This window comes from Mirounga angustirostris, unplaced genomic scaffold (genome assembly GCF_029215605.1).
Source record: "Mirounga angustirostris isolate CCGP_5_RB_7025 unplaced genomic scaffold, mMirAng1.0.hap1 SCAF_9, whole genome shotgun sequence".
In the NCBI taxonomy this organism is placed as follows: Eukaryota; Metazoa; Chordata; class Mammalia; order Carnivora; family Phocidae; genus Mirounga; species Mirounga angustirostris.
In genome coordinates this window covers 40,868,457-40,889,478 of record NW_026991717.1, presented here as the reverse complement: position 1 = coordinate 40,889,478, position 21,022 = coordinate 40,868,457, and the positions used below count along the sequence as shown (strand labels likewise).

The following is a 21,022-nucleotide window of genomic DNA, read 5'->3' as shown; positions in this document are numbered from 1 at the left end:
ACCATGTGCAGCCCGGCCCAGCCCACAGGAGCTCCCCATTGGTTGGGAAGTAGCCTCAGATGCTAACAGTTAAAAACATTAAGCTCTACCTTCACGGCTTCCAGGTGTTTCCATAACTCCCGACTGTTCTTGAGGCACAAGGCAGTCAGAGCAGACACTGGCCTATGTGGAAAGACCCCTGCTGCTTTTAGGGATGGTCAGACTCAAGTTGGCATCCCAGCTCCGCCCTTCCCCTCTTGGCCGCTCCCAGCCTCCATGACCTCCCCTGTAAAATCAGCTTAATCAGGGCTGTGGTGGGGATGAAATCAGAAAGAGCATGGCTAACTCAATGTTCTGAAAACTTAAAGGGAAAGAAGCATTGATGCTGATTTTTTGGTCTAAACTGTACCTCAGAGAAACCAAATAGTTGGGGAGGGGAAGACTTAAAAAAAAAAAAAAATCAGAGAACTCTAGTTAATAAATGGAATGATAAAAATTAGAGTTACTGTCACTGCTCTGCACCCTCTAAGGACACAGTGCATCTGTGCAGAGATCAGCACTGGCTGGATCTGGCTGACAGTGCCTGACCCCACCCAGCCATCTTCACGATTCAGGGACAACCAGATGTTACGTGCCTCCCAAGCTGACCCAGTGGGAAGCACACAGCTCTGCCTATGAAGTGTTCTCACCCAAAAGACTGAATTTGAACCTGACTGACCTCCAGATGTAACTACCAGTTTATGGGAAATACCAGGGACATAGAAACAAGTTAAAGGACACTGTGAGGCTGCAATCAGCCAAATCCAGACTGTGGGGAATTCTGTAGAGCAAATGAGCCTGTTTCTTCAACAAATTAATGGCAAGAAAAAAAAAATAGGAATTTACAGTTTAAAAGAGATTTAAGAGATATTCCCACTGAGGGGGAGACAAGAAGGTATGAAAAGTGCTTGGCACATACTAACAGCTCAATAAATAAGAGCTACTGTTACTTTACAAGGAGCAAACTGCACTTTAGTGAGATTAAGTAACTTACCTAATGTCACAAAGAATTGGCCAACGACACCATGGTCTGTTTCTCAGAAAGTCCTATGTCTATGTAGCCCAGTTGGGCAACTACAATAATCACCAAAGCCACTCACTGAAATTGAGTTTTTATTCCAAATGACTGTAATGGCTAGAAAGACAACAGATAAAACTGAAAATGATCTGCTTACCCAGAAATTAGAAGTAGTTGATTTTGCAGGAGAGCAAACGGTGGGGTGACAGACAGCCTTGGCACTTGGTAACAGTTACAACCAAGAAAGCATCAACATAACCAATGTCCTTCTGATACACAATCTGGACGTGCAGCATTTACAGCAAATAACGTAACAAGAAAGAAAGGAGGAAAGAAAAGGAAAAAAAAAAAAAAACCCCACAAAATCCCAAACCTCAGAAATCAACATTCTCTTAAGAACACAGTGGTGAGAAGACTTTTGGTAGCAAAATTTTCACAATTCTTAAAATGGGAGTCTTCAAAAGTACTTCCTCAAATTCGAAAGCTAAAAAAAAACCGAAGGGGGAACAGTTACACTGGTTCAGAAGAGCTGCCGCCTGTCACAGAGATGACAATCAGTCCTACTTCCAAACACAGTGATAACCGGTGAACCCGACAACGGAGCAGAGGGGCCGCCGGGCGGGCGCTCACGCTGCTGACTGGACAAGAACTCTCTGGCCTGCTCGTTATCAACAGGCAACGCCTCAGCTACTGCTCCTCCTGACTGATGCTGAGGCTGCCTTTCTGCACCTCCAGTTCCTCAGCGCTGACCATCGATGGGTCAATGGCCGCGTATTTGGTTCCATGGAATTGTAGCAAATGGATCTGCAGAAACACAGAGTCGTTATTTTAAATGCCACGACAGCATATAAATGTTTTATACTTCTAAAATTACAGAGTAACACAGACTGATTAGAGAAAAACTGGAAAACACAGGAAAGCCAAAGAAGTATTTTGAAAAACCACAATTTGGGATCTTTGCTCCCTATTTACTGTGTGACAGGTCTCTCCAAGTTCGTACAAACTCTTCATGAACATCTTAAAGGGAGGCATGCTGCTCTGTGAGTAGGTGTTTACCCTCCTGCTTTGCTGCTGCGACTCAGGTCCTTCCCATCCTCTGCGGTTCTGAGTGAGACCATGATGACTGTCTCCCTGCATCAAGTTTTTTTGAATTTAGGGTCCTCTCCTTAGGATCACTGCCACAAATGGATGGCAGGACCAAAGGACGTGACTGGGTTTTGAAGCTCTTGATACTTCTTGCCAAACTGCCAAAGCAATAATTTCTCACTGCTATTTTATTTTTTTTAATTTAATTTAATTTAATTTTATTTTTTTTTAAAGATTTTATTTATTTATTTGAGAGAGAGAGAATGAGAGACAGAGAGCATGAGAGGGAGGAGGGTCAGAGGGAGAAGCAGACTCCCCGCCGAGCAGGGAGCCCGATGCGGGACTCGATGCCGGGACTCCAGGATCATGACCTGAGCCGAAGGCAGTCGCTTAACCAACTGAGCCACCCAGGCGCCCTAATTTTATTTTTTTAAAGATTTTATTTATTTGATAGAGAGAGACACAGCGAGAGAGGGAACATAAGCAGGGAGAGTGGGAGAGGGAGAAGCAGGCTTCCTGCCGAGCAGGGAGCCCGATGCGGGGCTCGATCCCAGGACTCTGGGATCATGACCCGAGCCGAAGGCAGACGCTTAACGACTGAGCCACCCAGGTGCCCTCTCACTGCTATTTTAATATCCATTTGGGTAGAGGATGAAGTGGCAGTTTTTGTTAGTTTTTGCGTGTGTGTGTGCTTTTTTTTTTTTTTTTTTAAAGTTTTATTTATTTAAGTAATCTCTATACCCGACATGGGCTCGAACTCACAACCCCAAGATTGGGAGTTGCATGCTCTTCTGACCGAGCCAGCCAGGTGCCTGCCCCTGCATGTGTTTTTTAATGCATTAAAAATGGATCAGGAAGTTGCTTCATGAAGGTGTCCTGCTCTGATTGAATTCACTGTATCCAGGAGGCAAGGTCACATCACAGGACGTGGCTACTTCAGTACGTTCAGGTGCGGGCCTGCTGTTCTTAGAAAAGAGATGGTAGGCACAGAGTCACTTGACTGTCTCTAATATACCCACTTGAATTCTGCTATAAATTATTAACGTAAACCATCTTTTTCAAGTGAAGGCCTCATTCCTACAGAGAATTCTGTAGGTCTCTTATTCCACCACCAAAAAAAAAAAAAAAAAGCAGCTTTATGTTTCAAACCGTACACTTCGGGTTCAAAGTGCTCTGGCTTCCAAGCTGGGACTTACCTGTACATAAAGATTCACCTCTGCACTTCTGCACAGGTATGGGAAATTGCCTCCTGTTTTAAGGTGAGCCCTCCGGGCATTAGGATACAGTTTGTACATTTCTTCTTTAGCTTCAGTTGAAAGTGCACTCTGGTCAAATACCTTTAAAAAAAACACAAAGCTGAAGCCTACCGGTATTTTAATCTGTTCTTTGCACATTGTGGAAAGGGCCTCCCAAAGCATTTCTTGCTTGTGAAGAGACACCGCTGAGCCCCTGGCCGGCCTGGGCCATCTCCTGCTCATCCTGGTGACTTCTAACTCCAACATAAGCTACGGATTTTGTTGTCAAATGTCTCTTGCATTCACTAGGGGACAAAGTCTATCATGAATTTTTTCTCCTCAAACATAGCTAACTAAATTAAAAGAATATTAATAATGAATGCCAATTAATTAAAAAAAAATCACTGAAATCCCAAAAGAACTTTTATTTATTTTTTTACATTTTATTATTACTTAAAAACAGTTACGTAAGTGGTATATGCTCAGTGAAAAAAAAAATCCAAAAAAAACTTTTCAAGAGTGTAAGAAAAAGTCCAGATCCTTCCCTGCGGGAGCCACTGTTAGCAGTTTGGAGTATATAATTCTAGACATCTTTTAATGCCCACATAAACTTATGTTTGCACACATACAAACAAGTTTACAAAAAGTAATTTTTAAAACGAAGCACACACACACACACACAAAAAGCATCTCCAACGTGCTAAAGCTTATACACAGTTTTCAGTGACCATGTACCCAAGTGGTGCGCTCAGCTTTGAAAGATGGGCAAGCAGTGCAAATGCACTGTGAGGACCAAATATTTTACCAGGAGCACTGAAAAGCTCGTTCTGTGTCATGGTAAATGTCGAAATGTAGAGAGATTACAGTGGAGGATGAGAAGTTATTATTTACGTGCTTGTAATGGATAATTTCCTGACAAAAATCAATTCTTAAAAATATGTTGATTTTAGCAATACATCCATTTATGAGGCAAAATAGTTATATGATTTAAAAAAATAAGCCAAAACCACAATGAAATACCACTGTGCATCCGTTAGAATGGCCATTGTCAACAAACAGGAAATAACAAGTGTTGGGGAGGATACGGAATGACTGGAACCCTCGGGCACTGCTGGTGGGAACGTAAAATGGTACAGCTGCTGTGGAAGATGCTATCTGGTTCTGCAAAAAGTCAAACACAGAATCACCATATGGCTCGGCAATTTCCCTTCTAGGTATGGACCCAAAAGAAGTGAAAGTGGATACTCAAACAGGTATCTGTACACCAATACTCAGAGCAGAATGATTCATAATAGCCAAAAGGTGGAATAACCCAAATGCCCATCAACAGATTACTGGATAAATAAAATGTGGTATGCACTATAACAGAATATCAGTCAGCCTTTAATACATGCTACAACATGAATAAACTTTGAAGACATTCTGCTAAGTGAAATAAGCCAGACACAGACGTACAAATATTATGGGATTCCACTGACATGAGGTGCATAGAATAGTCAAATACATGGAGACAGAAAGTATAATGTTGGTCACCAGGGTCTGGGAGGAGGAGGGACTGGTGAGCTAGGGTTTAATGGGTACAGAGTTTCAGGCTGGGATGATGGAAAGTTCTGGAAATGGATGGTGGTGACAGTTTCACAACACTGTAAATGTACTTCATGCCACTGAGCTGTACACTGAGATATGGTTAAAATGGTAAATTTTGTTATGTGTATTTTACCACAACTCAAAAATATAAGCAGCAAGCTTCTGTGCTAATTAGACTTTATGGAATTCTTGATTCTCTGCCCCCCGTGAGGCAACTTTTCTTTGCTGCACAGATGTGTAATAGCTAAAGTGCAATCTCTGGTGATGACAATAGCAAAATACATCAAAATGGATGAGGACTACCATGTTTGTTTATGTTTATTCTGTTTTTTTTTTTTAAGATTTTATTCATTTATTTGCGAGAGAGAGAATGAGAGACAGAGAGCATGAGAGGCGGGAGGGTCAGAGGGAGAAGCAGACTCCCTGCCGAGCAGGGAGCCCGATGCGGGACTCGATCCCGGGACTCCAGGATCATGACCTGAGCCGAAGGCAGCCGCTTAACCAACTGAGCCACCCAGGCGCCCTGTTTATGTTTATTCTGATTTCAATGGTGTTATTCCTACCAGGGAAAATATGGGACAAGCAATAAACTGATTGTTTTAGAACTGAAAAAGCTGGGTGGAGGGGGGAGCGGCTGTAAAAAAAAAAAAAAAAAAATCCAAGGCAGCATTTGAAGAGGCGCACTGAAAAATTTTATAATTATGAGGAAGCTCTTGAAATATACATTTAAAAAGGTAAAGCATCTATTTTACTTAAAAGGAAGCTTACATCCATAATGGTCACAGGGATGTCCCGAATCTTATGAGGTTCCACGTAAGAATTTTGACAGTTCAGGGTAAGTCTTGAAGCCAGTTCACTCTGACCCAAACTTTCCAGCTGCAGGAAAAAACAAAGGCAAAGTTCACGAGTTCATTTTGTGCCTCACATTTATATTAAATCCACAGATAATATCTGCACTTATAAAAGTGGCATGTGTGGTGGGCCAGATCACCAGTGAGGAAATACAATGTATCTGAGAGCCTAGCACTGGGCCTCCCAGCTGGTGGCATTGTTCTTTTCTGGGGCATTCAACAGCCCTCACCCTGAGCTGCCTCTTCAACCAGGTGCCTGTGGGCAGCAAGCCACTTCCCAAAGCCCCACAGCGACAGATCAACATTTTAAGAGATTCTGGAGCTGAAAGAGACCTCGAAAAAATCATCTAGTCCCATTGCCCCTAAATGTAAGTCTGCAGACCTGCTACTTCAGACTCCCCTCGGGGAGAAGGAGGGGGAAGTCTGTAGCGTAAAAATACGAATACCCATACCCAATGCCCAGGGATTCCAGTTCAATGAGCTGGTGAGGGCTTGGAATCCGTATTTTTTTTTTTTAATGTAGGCTCTGCTCCCAACGTGGGGCTTGAACTCATGACCCCGAGATTAAGAGTCATACGTTCTACCAGCTGAGCCAGCCAGGTGTTCCTGGAATCTGTATTTTTAAAAGTTCCCCCTAAGTGATTCTGATGAATTACTTACCAGCAGTAACATCTGTTGGGCATATTAAAGTAAATATGGAAACATCTTAACAAACATCTCTAATACATACTCAATGAGACAGATATATCATCAGGAACCAAGGAGACATGAAAATTCCTAGTACAAGGTGTCCCCATTCCAATGCCATGATCCTTACCCTGTCCACCATAAAATCAATAGCATCAGCCATCATAGGGTCCACTGGGCCAGATGAAAAGTTTCCGAGAACAATTTTTTTGAGCATAAATGATGGCATCAGCCAAAAGCTGTAAAACAAAGACCTGATCGTTTAAATCTGTAAGACTACACAAAAATAGCGAATATTCATTTGATACTGAAGCTTTGTATTAGCTGGTACTTAGGATCTAAAGATAAAAAGACCTAGTCTCTTCTTTCAAAAAGCTGTTCTTGAAGCATCTTGTTTTTATATATATTTTCCCCTGCTCCCAAAGAGTTATGGTTTAATATGATTAGTGTTTTATTTGAGAATTTAGAATAATTATAAAGCAGTATTTCAAATATCTTTACCAAGGTAGACATTTTGATAATTCTAAGATTTTTTTTTTTTTTAACTAACTGGCCTTATTTCCTTTTTTTTTTTTTTAATTTTATTTATTTATTTATTTGACAGAGACACAGCGAGAGAGGGAACACAAGCAGGGGGAGTGGGAGAGGGAGAAGCAGGCTTCCCGCCAAGCAGGGAGCCTGATTTGGGGCTCGATCCCAGGACCGTGGGATCACGATCTGAGCCGAAGGCAGACGCTTAACGACTGAGCCACCCAAGCACCCCAACTGGCCTTATTTCCAATGGCTAAACTATTTCCTTTAGAAAACTGAAAACTTGGGGCACCTGTGTGGCTCAGTCAGTTAAGTGGCCAGCTCTTGATTTTGGCTCAGGTCACAATCTCAGGGTTGTGGGATCCAGCCCCCGCCTTGGGCTCTGTGCTCAGCAGGGAGTCTGCTGGAGATTCTCCTTCTCCCTCTCCCCCTCCCTGCCCTCTAAAATAAGTAAATAAATCTTAAAAAAAGAAAGAAAGAAAGAAAACTGAAAACTTAAGATGTTGTCAACCTTCAGGTTTATATCACCTTTGAATGACTGATATTTCAAAACAGCAAAATGAAAGAGTTATCGTACCTCCCAAAGTTTGCTACTAGTAGATTCAACTGGGCTAATTCAAAGCAATTCAATCTATGAATTTCTATATGTGATTTTTAGTTGGTATTTATTCCATTAATTACAAATGTTGAGAGCCATTATGTAGGGTAAAAACTACTTTCTCTAAACCTATGCTGAAAATGACTTATAAAAGGAGCAGACTACCTTCTGATGCGTGTTCTCCACGGGATGTTTGTTGGAAGTTGAGCTTCCCTCACAAGGACAGCTGGTCACCTTTCATTACTTTTCTCCATCCCGCCCCCTACAGCTTCCCTGTCTTCTCAAGGTGATGCCGCTGAGGTACCCTCTGTAGCCAACAGGCAGACCCTGCTGGCTTTGCCTGCCCCTGCAGCCTCAATGTGTGGCATGTAGCAAGCACTCAGATAACTGGGAAAATGCAGCTCACATGCAGGAGGAGCACAAAGTAGGAGCAGTCTTGGCTTCTGACAATTAAAACAACATTAAAATCATCAAAAATAATCAATGAGCTTTAGTGCCTTGTCTGGACATGAACTATTTGTAGCTAATGTATTGTTGCACAATTGCTCAGCAAACTACTGAGGGAACATCAGGAGAAGCGTTTAAAAAGAACAGAGTACAATTTTTTTTTTTTTAAGTAAGCTATACGCCCAATGTGGGGCTCAAACTCATGACCCAGAAATAAAGAGTCGCACGGTTTATCAAATGAGCCAGCCAAGTGCCCCTACAATTTTAAAGAGATGTGAAAACCATGGCAACAATGTTTACCTATAGCATTCTGTGAAAATCAGCTTGATCATACAGGTATGTTTACTCATGTTTACCCTATATTTTAGGGTAGGGCCTAGCCTCGCTAGCAATGAAAGAAACCACATTAAGTCAGCTTTAAGGTACTATTAGATACTGATCGAACTACTTAAAATGGTATCTTCAATGAGAGGATGGCTCAAAGGAAACAAGCACCCCACTGGCTGCCCCACAGAGCGTTCCACCATTTCCATCATTCTGGAAGCTGACTACTGTTAACGTGTCATGATGTGCAAAACGTCTGCTGACAGACTAAATGTTCTTTTTTTTTTTTTTAAAGATTTTATTTATTTATTCATGAGAGACAGAGAGAGAGAGAGAGAGGCAGAGGGAGAAGCAGGCTCCCTGCAGAGCAGGGAGCCCGATGTGGGGCTCCATCCCAGGAATCTGGGATCATAACCTGAGCCGAAGGCAGCCGCTTAACCAACTGAGCCACCCAGGCGCCCCTGATTGTTTCTAATTTTAAAAGCCAGGGTAGTTTCAGAAGATAGAAGCAGATATAACCCCTACCCCCTGCTCCTTAGCGCAACAACAAAAAAAACCCCAAAAGTCAACATTTTAAAAATTCCACAAAGCAAAAATCATAATTTTGACCAAATGTTTACATTCTTACCTGTTTGCAGTCCAAGTTTGGTTGAAGATAGAGGTGTCACTGAAGGAATTGCAGAGGATGAGGGAATGGACTCTGGGAGATTTGTGTGTATACTCAGCAAATTTCTGAGCCAAAAAGCCTCCCAAAGAAGCCCCAAAAAGATGAACCTAATTGCAAACACATATAAGAAGGATACTAAAATAATCAATCCTGAACATAAATACCCCCCCAAAAAGTTGTTTTAGTTATCACCAACCACAGAATATAATGTCATCACTAGTCATTAGATGAAGTATCTACAGCAGTTCAACATATAGGAAATATTGTAATTAAATACAATTTATATACATCCTGTCAAGAAAACAATTTGTGTATACAAATACAAGTTAAAAAAAAATATTATCAGGGTGCCTAGGTGGCTCAGTCGTTAAGCGTCTGCCTTTGGCTCAGGTCATAATCTCAGGGTCCTGGGATCAAGCCCCACACTGGGATCCCTGCTCGGCGGGGAGTCTGCCTTTCCGTCTCCCACTTTCCCTGCTTGTGTTCCCTCTCTCTCGCTCTGTCAAATAAATAAAATCTTTAATAAAAAAAATATTATCTACAGATTGCACTAGAAAATGAAACCACTTAATTTTTTTTTTGAAGAATTTTTTTTAAGATTTTATTTATTTATTTGTCAGAGAGCGAGCGCGCACAAGCAGGGGGAACGGCAGGCAGAGGGAGAGGGAGAAGCAGGATCCCCGCTGAACAGGCAGCCGATATGGGGCTTGATCCCAGGACCCCGGGATCATGACCTGAGCCGAAGGCAGATGCTTAACCAACTGAGCCACCCAAGTGTCCCATAATTTATGTTTAAGAAAACTATGATTTGGTAATTCTACTCCTAGGTACATACGCAAGAGAACCAAAAACATATGTCCACACAAAAACTTGTACATGAATGTTCAGAGCAGTGTTATTTCTAATAGCCAAACAATGGCAACAATCCAAACGTGCATCAACTGACAAATGGCTAAATAAAATGTGGTACACCTATACAATGGGATAGTATCAGACCATAAAGAGGAACACGAAGTACTGATAGAGGCTACTACTTAGATGATCCATGCAAACATTACACTAAATTAGTCAGTTAGAAAAGATGAATATTGCATGATTCCATTTATATAAAATACCCAGAAAGGGTACATTCACACAGGCAGAAAGCAGAGTAAGTTGCCAAGGCCAGTGGGAGGAAGGGTGAGGAGTGACTGCTAACGAAATGGGGTTTCTTTTTGCGGTGAAAAAAAATGTCCTAAAGTTGACTGTGGTGATGGTTGCACCTATCTGTGAATATATTAAAAACCATACTCACACACTTTAAAAGGGTAAATTGTATGGTATGTGAATTATATCTCCAAAAAACTATCTTTTAAAAAACAAAAAGACAACACCAGCCTTTACAATGTAAATGTTGCCTTAAAATCACATTTAAATAATTAGTTTTAGGGGACTCACTTTATCCAGTTGTAAATGGTCTAAAAGTTTTCTGAATCCGTCACAGAATTCGAGATGGTCCCAATAAACTGGATACTGCAACTGAAATAATAACAATTAATTAATAACAATATATATATGAAAAATTTAGGACTCCCATAATAGCATTTCTCATTTGCTCAAGCTCTGCTCCTTATTCAAACTATGTGAAAATAAGCTCTCACCTTCTTCTAAACTTTAAAATTCACATTTTACCTAACAGACCAATTTAAAAAAAGAATAGCATACTAGTGATATTATGTGAATAACAATTTCAATTCACATCTATTTCCTTTCCAAATAGCTAAGAAACTCTGAGGTTCATGGATGAATAGGGCCGAACCCTTCCAAGTAAAGAAATACTGTTTGCCCTTAAATCCAACTTAATTATAAATTATGGCTCTAAATAAAATTCTGTCTAGGGAGAATTCCCTCTCTTTTTGGCAGCATGACTTGAAGGGAGTGTTCAATAAAATTGTTCTTCTTTTTTAATTGACTTAGTAGTCATTCTATCTGATTTCTTGTACTTTTATTTGTGACCAAAAAAGTATGGTGCTTGACCCTAAGTAGCCTATGAATGCTGATGAAGAGGAGAAAAAGAAACGCAAGTCACTAACTCCTTTTGAGGGGATTCTAGCTTGTCACCTAAGAATTCCCCTCTCTTTAATAATAAGTAAAAGCTGCCTGACAGGCTGGTTGTTTTAAGCACTTAGATTCATTTTGTCATTAACAAATCGCTGGAATAGATACTGCCATGTATATAATAGCATAATTTTAGATTTGATGTAATTATGTTACTTTTACTATTAAAAATTTCATTTGTGGATAAGATTCCACTATTCTGACAGGATGGAGAACAACAGCCTCTCCCTAGCAGAAAATTTGAGAATTTGAGTCAGATGATAGAAAAGAAAGAAGATGCTATATTTTTCAATTTTATTTTAAATTTATTTATTTAAGATTTTTTTTATATTTATTTGACACAGAGAGAGCACAAGCAGGGGGAAAAGCATGCAGAGGGAGAGGGAGAAGCAGACTCCCCAGTCAATGCGGAGCACGGAGCCCCATACCCATATGGGGCTTGATCCCAGGACTCACAGATCATGACCTGAGCCAAAGACAGATGCTTAGCGACTGAGCCACCCAGGTGCCCCAAGAAGATATTTTTATGAAGCCTTTAATTTACAGATATCTATGCCCTAGATAGGTGATAAAATTGTATACCACTTAACACACAGACACACACACATACATATACAACTGAGTACAAGTAAAACTGGAAATCTGAATAAGATCAGTGGATTGTATTAATATGAATACCCTGGTTATGATATCCTACTATAGTTTTGTAAAATGTTACCACTGGGAGAAACTGGGCAAAGAATAAAAGGGACATCTCTGTATTATTTTTTGACAACTGCATGTGAATCTATAGTTATCACAATAAAAATTTAAATGAGAAAAGGGCCTAAGCCTTTTAACTGTGAGATACTAACAAGTATCTAATAAGTTTTAAAATTTCATGGAGTTAGGCGCATAAGGACAAAATAACTTTGAAGACACTATTGGCCTTTTCTACTTTATTTCATTTAAAAAAATTTTTTTTAAGATTATTTATTTATTTGAGAGAGAGTGAGCACAAGTAGGGGAAGAGGCAGAGGGAGAGGGAGAAGCAGACTCCCTGCTGAGCTGAGAGGCCGACATGGGGCTCGATCCTGGGACTAAAACCTGAGCTGAAAGGCAGATGCTTAACCATCTGAGCCACCCAGGCGCCCTTCATTTTTTTAAAGATTTTATTTTTAAGTAATCTCTACACCCAGCATGGGGCTCAACCCACAACCCCGATATCAAGAGTCACACGCTCCACTGACTGAGCCAGCCAGGCACACCTGGCCTTTTCTTTATTCATTCTCTAGCTAATGAAATTAGGAAATCCCACGTCAAGCAGCTTGAGGGCAAGAAGAATTTCCATCCCAAAGGCCAAGCCATCATGACCTTCCAGTTTGGAGTAATAAGCATAGTCAGCTTCAGACAGTCCTCTCCAGTGGGAGAGACGCCTGTGGCCACTCAGTCTCCCTGTGCCCGGCTGATTAACAGTGGCCACCAGGAAAGGTACTATCGTGTCCTAGGCTGCAGAGGACTGGGATGAGTGTGGTTGCCATTTTGCTCTCCTGAAATGCTGTCCATCAAGAGGAATTTATAAAAACCCAGAACAAGGCAGGATTATGTTGCAGAGACTCAAAACACACCATGAGGAATGATGAAAGAATGTGGGGAATTTTGCCAGAGAAGAAAAGACCTTGGGGGAAGGCAGCAGGCGGTGCTGATCATAGCTAGTTTTCTCCAAAGGGCTGTCCGGAGGAAGAACTGGGATTTGTTTTGTGTGGCCCTAGTTGGTGGTAAACCCAGTAGAATTCTCAGTTACCTTCCAAGAGAAGAGATCTGGTCCGAGTTTTCTCTCCTTCAGACAGTAAATAAAATAGTAGCAGCAATACTCCCACAGGGAGACCTGTTTAGGTGTTACTATTCCAGCTTCCAGAAACAACTGCCAGCTCAAAGCCAAAGAGTCTCTCCTTCCTGGGAAGTTAGGAGACCAGCCTTCACTGTTACACAGTCGGAGTATGCCACAAAACTAGTCAAAACAGTGCCTTCCTCGCCTACACTGTTCTCCCAGAAGAGACTCGAGAATGATCAACGGGAAACTAGATGTAGTTCAAACTCAGTAATAAAATAACAATTAGAAACAAAAAACTTCTTAACCAAGTGCTGAGGGTATGGGCATTATAATTAATAAACCTCATCTCAACTGTTGAAGACTTACATTAAAGCAAGCTTTCAGTCACCTGAGGGTTAGCAGACCCCTTTGCTGGGTAAATAGTGCACGTTCAGCTCCCCTGGAGGCATCGGAGTAATGAACTAGGAAGGGAAATGGAGTCAGAAGACTCAGGCCTGTTCTCCGTCCACCACCTCGTGGCCATGACCCGCCACGATCCCCCAAATGGCCTGGACCTCCATTTCCTTATCTGTAAACAAGGCCAGTGCTTCCTACTGTTCAGACTTAAATAGAATGTACATAAAAGCGGGGCACAGAGGTTTCCACAGAGGTCTGTCCCCTCTGCTTCTCTGTATGTCCGTGTACTGTGCCGCCCTCCTTCAAAAGGTTTCATTTCACATTCAAAAAAAGGAAAACAGTATCTTCCTTCAATTAAAAAAAAAAAAAAGCCATTACTATAGTTAATCAGAAACAGAAGCACACACATACAAAAACCCCCACGAAATGTGGACTCAAACTGTCATACTGAATCAATAATACTTACAGCTATAACCCGGTAACCCCATCCAGTCAAAGCCAAAATCTGCCGGAAAAATACATCTGCAGTTCCACTGACAGGGGGAAGAAATATCAGAGGACACCTGATATTTCTGGGGCCTGCATCATACAGCGACCATATTTTACTATCATCATCATCCACGATAATCTGGAGGGAAAGTTGTAAGAAAAAAAATGGAAAACCTTATGGATTTGGTTTTATATTGTTACTTTACACTATAATTTCTCTGACAATTTTAATGCCACTGCCTTGGTTGTGTTACAGGGTACCCTGGGGATCACACCAGACTAGCATGTATAATAAACTGCCTTGGTCTCTTTTTCCCTCTTCAGTGCTAACATATTACACAGAATTGCTTCATACTCTTCCAAAGAGCTGCTTTTTTTTTTTTTTTTTTAAATCAGGTTTTAATTTTCTTTTCCATCCATGATTCTATGAAGCCTATTTTGTTTACCATTAAACAGTAAACTCTGTATATGGCATCTTATTTCTCCCCCATATGTCTGGCTGTGTGTGGGGAGGAGGCCATCTGCAGAGTCATTCTCCAGCACTGTCCAGAGGGGAAAGACTCCAGGCTCTCGGACAAACTAGGGAAAGACGGTACCACTCAGGAGATGCTTCTGGAACCTGATCCAGACCACGCCTCTAAGGGGGAGACTTCTGCTAGAGAGGAAGGACTCGGCAGCCATAGGTGTCCCTGTCCTGAAAGAATGTTTCAAACCAGTCAGGGGTGGGGGGGGTGGGCACAGGGAAAAACTGGCTTTCTTGGGAAAAGACAGTAGGGAGCAGGAAGGTCCTCAGAAACCTTCCTGAACTAGTGGTTCTTAACCCAACAGGGAAAAAAAAAAGAGCATTAAATGAGCTGAGACAAGTCAAGTGCTCAGCGCTGAGTCTGACAGATATTTTGTGTTCAGTGAGTGTTAGATATTAGTATTATTCACTGCATGATCGTTTACTTTTTGTTTTCTTTGGCTGACTTTTTGGTGGGATTTGAAAAAGTCCATTAACTGCCTGAACTTTTGCCAATGCAAATCAATATTTATTTACATTACAAAATTCAAGGCCTCCAGGTTCTATTTTCTGAGGGTTCCTAGCTGGCAGTGCTGTGGGCCCATGTATCACTGCAGATGGCAACACACTGGGATCATGGGCATCACTGGGAGCAGACAAATGGGGCAAGGTAAAGTCCAGAGGACCCTAACAATTCCCTTTTGGCCTTCCCCAGGTCACGGATGATGACGATAATATCTCACACTCACGTTTTTGCCCTTTGTATTTTGCCACTCACAACTTTGCTTTTCATTGTTTTTTGGGGTTGTTTGTTTGTTTTTGCTATGATTGTGGTAAAAATCTCTTAATGGCTTTTGACAGTACACACAGTAAATCCCAATCTTGTAGTAATAACATTCATATGAGATAAGATATTCAGATCTCTAAAATTTTCTAGGAAATTATTTCAATAATCCATTTGGAATAAGTTTATCACTTCAATATTCTCAGAGTTCTCTGAATGGCAAATGTCAAAATTCTATTTGATAATTTTGAAGACACAGTATCTCTTTGATAATTTAAAATCTAGCACCACAAAATTTCAAGCAAACTTATCATGACTCCGGCACCAGACCTGACCGCTGGAGAAAGTTACATCAATGAAACTACTTGCTGTAACTACTTCTAAGAACATTTCGATAAGTTTGGGTTGTTTTGGGTCTGGTGATCAGCTTGCTGAGAAAGTGAGCGCGTCAAGAGGAGCTCACATGAGTTACTTGAGGAGATGGGACAAGGTAGAGGGATCCCCGGAGCCAATTATCTTTTAGCATGGGCAGTGTTTCCCAGGGAACAAGAAGGAAGGGAGGCTCCTTTTGGTAAGCAGTCAAGTACTTCTGGTTTTGAAGCCAGATTAATTTGATTATAATCCAGATCCCACTAGGCTGTGTGACCTTTAACATGTTAACCTCTCTGGACCTCGGTTTTCTCATTTGTGAAATGGGCATTACTACCCACTTTATTAATCCGTTGGAAGAATTAAATAAGGTATCTGGGGACTTCCTACAACACTGCCAGTTACATAGCAGATATTGTGTGTATACTTGGAGAACTGTATCTCAAATTCTATATGGAGAATAGTTCTGTTATTAATTCAAACCTGCATGGTACTTCCACAGATGTCTACTCTGACAAAATGGTAATAACAGAGACATAGAAGATTTTCAGATCATAGTACTCTCATACTTCTGCAAAGGGACCAGCAAAGATTTTGCTCTGTGGCTTAACTAGCTTTTGTCTAGTGTGATCCCCAAACATTTGCAATTAATTAGGGACTCAGAGTCAACAGTCAAACTTCAATACAAGTGCTTAGGGTTTTGGACATCCCAGGCAAATAAGGTTTCCTGAAGATGACTACCATTGCAAACAGAGGACCTATAACGTGGCCCAATGTAAATCTTAAATCCGAGGAACAGGAAAAGGCTTTATAACAGAATCTGACTGCACTTACTATGTAATTGCTGTTACTGCAAGCTTTCCACTAAACAGAGTACACATATTCCTGCTTGCTTGGATACAGAAAAGCAATTATAAAATAATGAGTATAGTTATACCCACTTTTACTCTTGAATGAGTCTCAAAAATTGATTGCACTTGACAAAGAGGTGAACTTTATGCTCTGCAACCCACAGTCATGATACTTGGCAATAATCTTTACTCTCAAACACTACTAAGGCATAACATCTCAGTCACAAACAAAAACAACACAAGATTTTGCAAATAAGAGGTGTAGTAAAACCATACATACCTTTTTAAGGGGAACTGTACTTCTAAACCAGTTATAATCAGGAGAGACTTTAATCTCTCCCATGATTAGCTGAAATGGAGGTTAACCCTGAAATAAAAGCATGTGATGTTTCATGTCAAGAATTCATGTTTACATCAGAACTAAATGTAGAGTCTGGTCTAGCTATACCAACAATACTTTAAACGGTAAAACCAAGGAAATGGACTATTTTACCTCTCAGTATATACTTAAGCTACAGAAAACAGTTTCGTGAAATCCTATAGTCATAGAGCAGGAAGGGGCCCTGAGAGATGACGACTCTAACTCCCTTAGTTCCTCCAGATGAAGAATCCAGTCTAGAAAATTTAAATGACTTTCCAGAGATCTCATGGCTATTGCAGAGCTAGGACCAGAGGCAGGGGAGTCTTTTCTGGTACAGACTGCCTGTCCTAGTTCAATGATTGCAAACTCTGTTGACAGTATCTTAGGAATACCTATGTGTTGACAATATCTTAGGAATCTATTTTAACAAAGATACAGAATTATAGGGAACAGTCCACACTAGAGGAAGGGGGTAATGTAAGCCTGCCTCCTGATCACTTCACAAAATGCCATAAATCTAACTCTAGTGGAACATAACTTCAGAACTTCACATTTGTTCTTAATCCAAAATACAGGAAAATTTGCTGTTCACCTTGGTGTGATTCAAAGTCATATAATCTCCTCTGAAAGATCTATGATAAAATACCAGAATAGGTTTGAAGGCACTGATTCTAGCAACAAAACATGTGTCTTTAGAAAAAATATGTGGTCTTCTGTTGTGAGGTTAGTGACTTCTAGCTTTTATAGCTCTGTGACCTTGGAAAAGTCACTGACCCTCTTTGGGCTTGTTTTCTCATCTATGACTGTTTCACCACTGTATCTCCAAAGCCTAGACCAGTGCTTGGCACAGAGCACGCATTATCCATTGACAAAATGGATGACTATGTCCTAAGAAGACTGGATCAGGCAATCCTAGAGTCCCTTCTGACCCAGCCCTCTAAGAGATTTGGACTGGCTCGGCATCTCCAATTGAAAGGCTGCCCCTCTTTGCTCAGGCATCTGTGTTATGTCATAATAGGAACCTGAAATTATAGCTCCCTGTTGCAGATTCTTATTGCCAAATGAGGAACTTCCACCCACTGGTTTGGAAGGATTCAAATACTTGCTGTTCATCCTGTCCTCTACCCCCAGGGCAAGTCTGGATTTCCTAATTTGGTGTGGGATGTGTTCAAGACCATAAGACTTAACTCCTGGGCTGACTCTGAAATGTCATTTTGCAGGGGGGGAGGGGGGGGAGGAGAGGGCTTCTTTGGACTGGCCAGGAGTTGGGGACTCTAAACCCAATGAAACTCTTCCTTTTTGGCTCCCCACATCTGCTGTCTTAGAAGTACAGGGAACTCAACAGTCTTTTAAGTTACCTCTAACCTTGGGGGGTTACTAAACTAAACCCCAAGGAGATGGTAAATGTAGACATCCATTATTAAACTTGATTTACAACCTTGACATTATAATAATGGTCTGTTCTCAAGGCTAGGATGGTAATTTTAGAAAAGTTTGTTAAAATCATAAGTTGTTCTAAAGAGTACCAAGAATATCATTAGCCAGCCTTATGCTGAAATCAGTGTGCACAGACGTAGTTATAATTCATACTGGAATAAAGAAAATCATTCTCTGCATATCCATTTTCTCTTAACAAATATTAACATGTTAAAAAAAATCTAAGCCATTTGAATCTACTCAGTAGGTTTATAAAACAGTTAAGCTCCTTAAAGCCAGACAGTTATCTTCTAGATTTGCCAAACTTGGGATAAATCATTCAGTTTTGGAATCGGCTGCAATGTACAAACCAAACTACCATACAGATCACACACAGGCACACACATTCACTGTCATCCACTTCTTCCCACAGCAATAAGTAGAAAGATGTTCCTTACCACAGTCCTCGGTATTATCCACAACCAACGCAATTTTATAACATTTTATAACTAATCTCACTGGATGGAAAGATTCCACCCAACTGTGACTAAATTTTTGTAGGGGCAAGTGATTTTAACACTTGTGCTAGTCTAGCAGCACATGAAAGGTAAGAGAGACACCAAATGTTGCATCTGACCAACTGATGTCTAAGTAAAAAAAAAAAAAAAAAAAAGCTCACTGCTGCAAAGGGAAAGCAGCTGTGAGTGGTATGAAAAGGAATTTTGTTCTCCTAGCTCTCTTTCATTCACTAAAAGGGTATACTTTTCCAAGTCACAAGAGGAACATTCTGTAGGGGGCAAAAAAAAAAAAAAAAAGGTTAACCGAGATTGTGACCAAACTGGTCAGTATTAAATAAGAAAGAATGCGGATCATGAGCTCAACACTGATTTGTTCTCTCACAATTCAGTTCTTCACAAAAACAAAAGCACCTGTTCACCGTGAGCTGGTGGGAAAAGGGCTGCAGAGATCAGCCTTCATCTTGCCTAAACAAACCCCTCCTCAGGGAATGCTTTCGACACCCAGTCCTCTCTGGCCCTTGAGGGTGCTAGACAATAAAATTGCCAATTGTGAGTGTGCACGAAGAATTACATACACTTTTCCTTCAGGGTTTCGACAGAACCTGCCAGTTTACAATCAACGAAATCGTCTTTAAAAATGTTTAAGTCACATAACGAGCTTAACTAGTCAGAGGTTTTTGGATCCTTTACCTCAATCTGTAGTTGATCCACATATGGACAATCTGTGATTATTAATACCAGCAGTAAGTAACTATTAGAACCTGAGTTTCTAGGCAATGCAAATAATGGCTTTTTAAATGCAAGTCTCCATAACTCACCACACCAGTAGACAGCTATCCTTTTTTCAGATCTCTTCAGGGAGAGATTTATCCCTCTTTTCTTCAGGAACTTATTCCATTATTGTCTAAACCTCATGGGAGGAAAAGCTGCCTACTTGACATTTCTTCTGTGACACCTCATCTGTGCTGCTGTCTTGGGATAAAAGCTCTTGGAAATTTGCACACAGCTATTAAGTTACTCCTTAGTCTCTTGAGTCTTTCTGCTAACAGGAGCTGGAACATTGTACGAGGAGACAAAGCAGCAGCATAAATGCAAAATTTATAACTCCCCAGGAAAGCCAGAAGGGGAAAAGCAAAACACTGTAGTCCTGCTACTTTCCTCATCCCTCATTCACAAGGCTCACACCTGGCAATGACAAAGACATTTGTCACTTTCAGGCTGAGGTGCAATCTCCAAAATAACTAGCTTCTTTCTGCTCAGAGTTCTTAAAAGTTGAACATATTCCTGGGCTGCAGCAGTGTATCCCCAGGACCAGATTACAGCAGTACGCTCTGGTCCAGCGCCCCCGCCCCCGCCCCCACCCCAGATGATCCAAACACAGACCCCACCCTCTCCCAGTCCCACCGTGAAAGCCTCAAAAAGGCAGGGTCACAGGTACACCGACCACCCCATGAACTCCAACTCGACCTCAGACAGACAGACAGACAGACAGACACACACACACAGACGTACGATCACGTGCATGGTCACATGGACCAGCCCACTAGGGGCCACACTAACAAAGTCACACCGCCGGAGGCAGCTGCGCACACTACATACACACCCACCTGCAAGCCTGTACACATCACACACCCACACCCCGCTTCCCAGGGCCTCGCCCACCCCTCACCTGCCGTGGCCTCCCCCACGTCCCTTTCCCTTCTCCCCAAGGCGGCTCTTCCCTCCGCCAGGGGCGCGGGCCGCAGAGACCGCTGGGCCCGGGTCACCGCCGGCAGCCGGAGCTCTCAGTACCCGCAGGCGCAGCGGGCTGTGGGGGCGAGCTGGAGGGCGGGCCTCCGAGGGGCGGGGCGCGCGGCCGGGCGAGCCTGGGCCGCCGCGCTCCCTCCTCCCGAACTGTACGCGCAGTGGGCGCGAGCCTCACGCTTCCGGGTTCGGAGGAGGCGGGGCCACGTTATGAGGAAGGGGCGGGGCTGCGTGCCTTCGGCGGTCACCATGACGACAGGACGAGATGGAGACCAAGGTGAGAGACTGCACCCCTCTCAGTACATCCTGCGGGTTGGGAATCGGCGCCCGCCTTGGAGGTGGCGGCGGGCGCAGGGAAGAGGTCCGAGTTGCCGCTGGGTCAGCTCTAGGTCACCTGTTCGATCGGGCATCGAGGGAGAGATTATGCGAGTCAGGGGCGCCTGACTCCTTGGGACCTGCCTCTGCCTTCAGTTTGCGCCCTCCTGGAGGAAGCAGGTGCGGACCGTTTTCTCTCCGCCACGTAAAGCTTTGGGGGACCCCTTGGGGCTTTGGTGAACAGCGCTTTGTATACTGTCTTTGCTTGGCAAGATTTCTTTTCCTCTTGGCACAACCAAGCACGCCCTCCGTAGTCCTC

General features: G+C 42.2%; 2 protein-coding genes across 9 annotated transcripts in view; one reads left to right on the top strand and one right to left on the bottom strand.

The window, feature by feature from the left end:
• Positions 1–1,114: 1,114 nt before the first annotated feature.
• On the bottom strand, positions 1,115–20,455 carry SPG21 (SPG21 abhydrolase domain containing, maspardin). 4 transcript variants are annotated; one of them, XM_045899869.3, is made up of 10 exons: positions 20,315–20,438; positions 19,464–19,697; positions 16,631–16,717; positions 13,822–13,983; positions 10,487–10,567; positions 9,011–9,156; positions 6,613–6,721; positions 5,713–5,820; positions 3,319–3,459; positions 1,115–1,840 (listed from the first exon to the last, which is right to left on the bottom strand). In XM_045899869.3, the coding sequence occupies exons 3-10, from the start codon at positions 16,691–16,693 to the stop codon at positions 1,724–1,726; spliced, it is 927 nt and encodes a 308-aa protein (XP_045755825.1). In that variant the 5' UTR covers positions 16,694–16,717; positions 19,464–19,697; positions 20,315–20,438; the 3' UTR covers positions 1,115–1,723. The 4 variants fall into 4 exon arrangements, with proteins under 4 accessions (XP_045755825.1, XP_045755823.1, XP_045755826.1 ...); XM_045899867.3 differs by lacking the exon at positions 19,464–19,697 and having other exon boundaries at positions 20,315–20,455; XM_064570305.1 differs by lacking the exons at positions 1,115–1,840; positions 19,464–19,697 and adding an exon at positions 1,848–3,082 and having other exon boundaries at positions 20,315–20,455.
• Positions 20,052–21,022, top strand: part of SLC51B (SLC51 subunit beta) — a 52,180-nt gene continuing 51,209 nt past the window's right edge. For 3 of the 5 annotated variants that reach the window (XM_064570304.1, XM_064570302.1, XM_064570303.1), the window contains exon 1: positions 20,543–20,665. Coding sequence is in view for 1 of the 5 variants with exons in the window: in XM_045899864.3 (XP_045755820.2) it covers positions 20,176–20,665 (490 nt within the window). In the remaining 4 variants the exon portion in view is untranslated. Of the gene's footprint in view, positions 20,666–21,022 lie in introns of all 5 variants that reach the window. The other 2 variants (XM_045899864.3, XM_064570301.1) reach the window with 2 other exon arrangements.

What these genes read in the sequence shown, in the direction of transcription:
- SPG21 (XM_045899867.3), bottom strand. Translation starts at nt 16,693, where the DNA reads ATGGGAGAGATTAAAGTCTCTCCTGATTATAACTGGTTTAGAAGTACA. An exon ending in CAAACTTGGACTGCAAACAG is followed by an intron (nt 6,722 to 9,010) that starts GTAAGAATGTAA and finishes TTTGTTTTACAG; the next exon opens with CTTTTGGCTGATGCCATCAT. An exon ending in TCCCTGTGACCATTATGGAT is followed by an intron (nt 3,460 to 5,712) that starts GTAAGCTTCCTT and finishes TTTTTTTTAAAG; the next exon opens with GTATTTGACCAGAGTGCACT.